This window comes from Vanessa cardui, chromosome 11 (genome assembly GCF_905220365.1).
Source record: "Vanessa cardui chromosome 11, ilVanCard2.1, whole genome shotgun sequence".
NCBI lineage: Eukaryota > Metazoa > Arthropoda > Insecta > Lepidoptera > Nymphalidae > Vanessa > Vanessa cardui.
This window is the reverse complement of record NC_061133.1, coordinates 12,892,702-12,898,782: the sequence shown is the minus strand read 5'-3', so window position 1 is coordinate 12,898,782 and position 6,081 is coordinate 12,892,702. Positions and strand designations below refer to the sequence as shown.

General features: G+C 36.1%; 1 protein-coding gene across 1 annotated transcript; it reads left to right on the top strand.

The window, feature by feature from the left end:
- The first annotated feature begins 133 nt into the window (after window positions 1–133).
- Window positions 134–5,695, top strand: LOC124533848 (sin3 histone deacetylase corepressor complex component SDS3). The gene is made up of 7 exons (XM_047109386.1): window positions 134–506; window positions 994–1,057; window positions 1,251–1,388; window positions 2,087–2,264; window positions 3,071–3,281; window positions 4,461–4,657; window positions 5,349–5,695. The coding sequence occupies exons 1-7, from the start codon at window positions 344–346 to the stop codon at window positions 5,439–5,441; spliced, it is 1,044 nt and encodes a 347-aa protein (XP_046965342.1). The 5' UTR covers window positions 134–343; the 3' UTR covers window positions 5,442–5,695.
- Window positions 5,696–6,081: the final 386 nt, after the last annotated feature.

Here is a 6,081-nt window from a genome sequence, read left to right as displayed (position 1 = left end):
GAAAAATTAACTTGATTTTGGCAATGCACTCATAGTGGTTCTCTTTTATACCCACGCGGATTCCAGACAAATGACAATGAAAACAAGATTTCATGGTTTGTTGGATATCATTATTTTTTAGTAGGGTTATGATGCTTTTTCAACTTGTCGAATTTGACGTAAAACAACTTCAATTTGATCATTTTGATCCAGTTTCGTTGTTTCATTGAAGAAAGTATTTGCTTTAAAAGGAAAATCTTTCTATGAATGACATAAGCAGCAGTTGCATTACATTACTGGACGAATCCATTTACCGTCGCGTGCTTAAAGCATATTTCTGAAACGGTGATTACAGTCAATCTGTATGCAACTGTTACGCGTTACCTCGACTATGTCTTACCAAGGATCACCATATTCGGGGCCGGGGGATGAGTACGACTTTGAAGACGATGGGTACGACGATTTAGACGAATATAGAGATCCAGAAGATTCATTACCACAGCTACCAATGGATGACAGTGATGAAGGTATGTTTTGTTTATAACTTGCGTAGCTATCCTATTTTGGCGTCATATCACCTGTCTAAGCTTGTTATTCTTGACGAACACGCATATTGTGCTTGTAAACACAGATTGCGTAATCGCCATAAGGTTAGATATAAATTATTTCTTATCGAACTATCTTCCCGCCTTTCGTGAGGTATATCCGTGACGTAATTCATGTACTGATAGACAACTTTCTCTTTGCCCAAATAAAAGTCTTTTTTTGTGTCAGCAATTCAGTTTTTTTATTTCTACTTCTTTAAAATTATATTAAAATTTTTTAGAATTTTATTGACTTCGGTCAAATTTCGACCATGTTTTTATTTAATAATTTTGTTGCATGAAATCTGATCAATAGTTTTTTAAGTTTATTATGGCACCTTACCATTCCAATGATACAAATTTAAATTCCCAAAAATAAAAAAACAGACTTCATATAGGATGGTAACTAAAAAAAAAATTAAAATTCCAGACACAGAAGAGGCCAGTGAAACAGATATACCCAACAATGATGAACCACTCGAAATCAAAGAACAGTAAGTCTTTACTTTAAAATTCTGTTTAATTTAAATTTAAACTTATTCATAAAATATACTAAAGCTATATAATCTAATGATTGATTGATGATCTGTGGTTTGCATTATAAAACTTTCTATTCCTAAAATTATTGTAAAATCAAAAATTCAAACTCATACAAAAAATTGTAAAAATTTACCTTCTGTTTCTCAGGATGTACCAAGACAAGCTTGTTAACTTGAAGAAACAACTACAGCAACTCGAGGAGAATATACATCCAGAATTCTTAAGACGAGTGAAGAGGTTGGAGCACCAACTACATGAACGCCTACGGCTTAACAGAATATACAAGTAAGATTGTATTAAAATATTATTTATTTAAGAGAATTACTAAGTTGTTTATTTTTGATACAAATGTTGAAAAGTTTTTCCTTCAAGAAAAACACAAACATACATAAACAGTCTAATTTTCATATTATTTTGTTATGGTATAAACATAAAGGAAAAAAAAGCCTGAATGCTTTTATATTTATTGATATAATCATATAAAATATTCATTAGTATATAAATATAGTTATCTATATTTTATTACACTTAACATTATTTTTAACTTTTTATTATAAGGAATATATATTACAATATATTTAAGGGCGGGTTTAATATTCAAAATATTCTTTCCCAGCCAATCTTGATTTGCTGGAAATCATGTGCATAGGTGTGCAAAAAAAACATTAGATGTTAGATAAAAATAATTTAATTATAGTCATACATGAAAACACTTATAAAATTATACACATAAATATAGTACTGAAATCACAGTACTTTATGGAGAGTTAAGTAGAAATAATTGTTTAACTTGTTGTTTAAATGCGTAGTTAATGTTACCAGAACAAATTGTCGCAAGCATACTATTTACTTAGCATTTTTAACACCCTGCCTATGCAGATTCTATATTAAAGCTGTTTTTCTTTTCATTGTATGGACTGATTTATTAATATATTAATTTTAATTTAAATCAAATATTTCATGTTTAATATTTTTGTTCACAGAGATCACATGTATGAAGTTGTAGAGAGAGAATATATAGCAGAACAAAAGGCAGCGGCAAAAGAATTTGAGGAGAAGAAGATAGAGTTAAGGGAAAACTTGCTGAATGATTTTGAAGAGAAACGGAAGTTGATTGAAAGTGAGAGACACAGTATGGAACTCAACGGAGATTCAATAGAGGTGAGTTATTGTACTTTAAAATTCCAATTAATAAACAAAAACATGTTCCAATCCCTCTCCAAAAACAGAGAGGAAGTCCTTAGCCCAGCAGTGGGAAATTTAAAAGAGGGTGTTGATAAATGGAATATAAAAATATAGGAATTACCTCTAGGATATATAAATGTACTTGTATATATATATGATATTATTAATTAATGTAAAATATTAACTACCGAGTTTCTCATTGATTCGTCTCGGTGAAAAACTATATCAAATTGAAATAAGTAGACTGTATAAAAACATAACAATAGCTGCAAGGTCAAGTTCTTCAGATCCAATTTCAAATCTATTATAATAATGGAAAAACGTCTGTTTGTTGTATAATGACAAGGCTTATTTATTCCTTAAATCAACAACAGCCTGTAAATTCCCACTGCTGGGCTAAATGCCTCCTCTCCGTTTGAGGAGAAGGTTTGGAACATATTCCACCACGCTGTTCCAATGCGGGTTGGGTGAATACACATGTGGCATTTCTATGAAATTTGTCACATGCAGGTTTCCTCACAATGTTTTCCTTCACCGCTGAGCACGAGATGAATTATAAAGACAAATTAAGCACATGAATCAGTGGTGCCTGCCTGGGTTCTAACCACTGGGCCATCTCGACTCTATCTATTCCTTAAATAAAAAAGCTTATTATAAATTATATTCAATTTAAACACCATTTTTATTTATTAACAATTTTAATGTTGATTTTTTTGCTGTTTACTTAAATAAGTTTTATTAAATGTGTAAAATCTAAGTAGATTATAAAATACTATTCGCAGGTGAAACCGCCGATGAAGCGTATACTGCGGCGGCGCGCCAACGAGCCCGCGCCGGCGCCCGAGAAGCGCCGCAAGCCGCTCGCAACGACGCTGACGTTCCAGCTGGACGAGCGCGACATCGACGCCGACCTGCGCGCCATCTGCCGCGCGTCGCCGCCGCGCCACGCGCCCGCGCACGTCGCGCCCCGGAAGCATCTCAACTCCAGTAGCTGTGAGTTTAGTGTGCCACCTGATGGTACTGGCAGAGTCGGATTTAAAGTTTTTTTTTTTTTTTTTTTATGGTATAGGTTGGCGGACGAGCATATGGGCCACCTGATGGTAAGTGGTCACCATCACCCATAGACAATGACGCTGTGAGAAATATTAACTATTCCTTACATCGTCACTGCGCCACCAACCTTGGGAACTAAGATGTTATGTCCCTTGTGCCTGAAGTTACACTGGCTCACTCACCCTTCAAACCGGAACACAACAATACTGACTACTGTTATTTGGCGGTAGAATAACTGATGAGTGGGTGGTACCTACCCAGACGGGCTCGCACAAAGCCCTACCACCAAGTAAAAAAGTAAGTTCTAGAGCCCCTGGGGCCACAAAGCAGTAGAGGCCCTAGACCAGGAGCGTGGAGACCCCAATAATTATATTATGGATTATTAAACGTTTTTATTTCAATCAGTAAGCTATGATTTATTTATTGGTAACGGTAACTTTTAACACATTAATTAGTAAGATTATTATAATTTGACTTTATCTCGGTATTTGTTAACTCGCTGAAAAGTGTGGCCCCCACTCATGTGTAGGCCCCAGGGCAGTTGCCCCGGTTGCCCACCCCTAAATACGGCCCTGGGTACTGGTACAGGCAGTCCTCGTGCTAACGGCATGTTAGATTCTCGTAATGCGTGACGTAAATTGAAACGACGTAAGTCGATACATAAGATTGATTCGATTTTTCTTGCCATGTCATTGACCTCGCGACAAGTTAATTCTCCTATGCCAGAAATGCGTATACTTGAGGACTAGTGTCATAACATTTGACGACCTCCTTGGTCGAGTGGTGTGCACACCGGTTTTCATGGGTACGCCACTCCGAGGTCCCGGGTTCGATTCCCGGCCGATGTAGATTACCATAAGTTTTCTATGTTGTCTTGGGTCTGGGTGTTTGTGGTACCGTCGTTACTTCTGATTTTCCATAACACAAGTGCTTTAGCTACTTACATTGGGATCAGAGTAATGTATGTGATGTTGTCTCATATTTATATTTATAAACACCACATATGTAGTTCGACGTAACTTAAAATGACGTAAGTCGAGGACTGCCTATATTAATTTGTCAGGGAATAGACTAGGCCATTCCTTGCTATCATGTGCTGATGTCGGAGTCGTGTCGCAGGCGAGTCGCCGGCGCGCGAGGCGGGCGGCGCGGGGGGCGCGGCGGGCGCGGGGGGCGCGGGCGAGGCGGACGCGCGCGTGGAGGACGGCAAGCTGCTGTACGAGCGGCGCTGGTTCCACCGCGGACAGAGCGTGTACGTGGAGGGCCGAGACCTGCCGCGCTTCCCCGCGCACATACACGCCATCACCGATGACGCGGTACGAACCGACTAGCCACACACTAATGCCACAGCGTCAAGATAAACTACCAGTGAAGTAGCGGACGGTGCGCGAGGCTAGATAGTGATTGAACCCAAGCCATACCCTTGACTTCCCATTTAGGGATGTAAAAATCGAGATTCATATTTTTATTAAGGCGATGACCCACTGATAGTTTCTCTTGATGCTATTATTGTTTAATTAGAGCAACGTAAAAATAGTGTAGTCATGCTAATTTATTACGCAAGTGTATTCTCTTTATTACACAAAATTTGAAAACATATCAGGAACAGAAAACAATTCTCATAAAAGTCTTGGTTCCAAATTTTGATCTAAACAAAAAAAGAATTATTGGAATTAAAAAACATTGCATAACTAGGAATCAAGATCATTGTTTTTTTTTTTAAATATACTCTGTATATCAAAAGATTCAGTAGTGTCACTAATAAGGATCAAATCCTAGGAAGTTCTATGTCAAATTTGATGAAAATGTAGGTTTTACTGTATCCTATCTACAATTCATAGACAAAATAATGCTCAATTTTCTTCAAAATGTTATGTTTTTCACAACTTTCATGGTTAAAGTCCTATAACCTTTTATATACTTTTTCCTTGACTAATTTTTCGATTCTGATAGTATTAGATTAATATTAACAATAAATGTACTATTTTTTTTTCCATTTTTTTTCAGATATGGGTAAAGAAAACGAACTTAGAGCGAGTGAGGATATACGTTTCTCAACTAACACGGGGTAAAGTGACATTAAAAAGACGTGCCTCGTAACTCAGTGCTCAGTGGACAGTTGAGATTGTGCGTACGCATGCTGAGTGTCATGTACGTTGTTAGTACACGCGCTAGATTTAATATTAAGATGCATTTTACACGGTTGTACAGTGCCAAGGATTTACCTCACATTGATTTAAACGAAATCATATGATGGGGACATGTTGGAAAAATTAATTTGCAATATTTTTATATATATATTGTACAATCTGGATGCATTTTCAATGATTAGAATTTGCTATTAATAACTATGTATTTGTATGATTTGTTTATTGTACAGTATTATATGAACATAAATGATTTTTTTACTGTATTTGTCGGTAACAATTACATGATATATGTCATGATGGCATGACATGATATGACATGACATGATATGATAAAGTATAAAACACTAGGATTTTTAGATCTTCTCATTTTATTAGTTTTATTCCGTATCGACAATTATTGTACTGTTATTATTTTAATATGTAAATTGTACATCAACAAAATTTAAGCTACATGTTTTGTCCAACGATATGAATGACCTAGGTTCGATCTTATAAGGAATTAAGATCGAACCTAGGATAGCCAGTAAAATGACCATTTCAAACACAACCTTATAACCAAATCTAAAATAAATAACAATATGAAATAATTC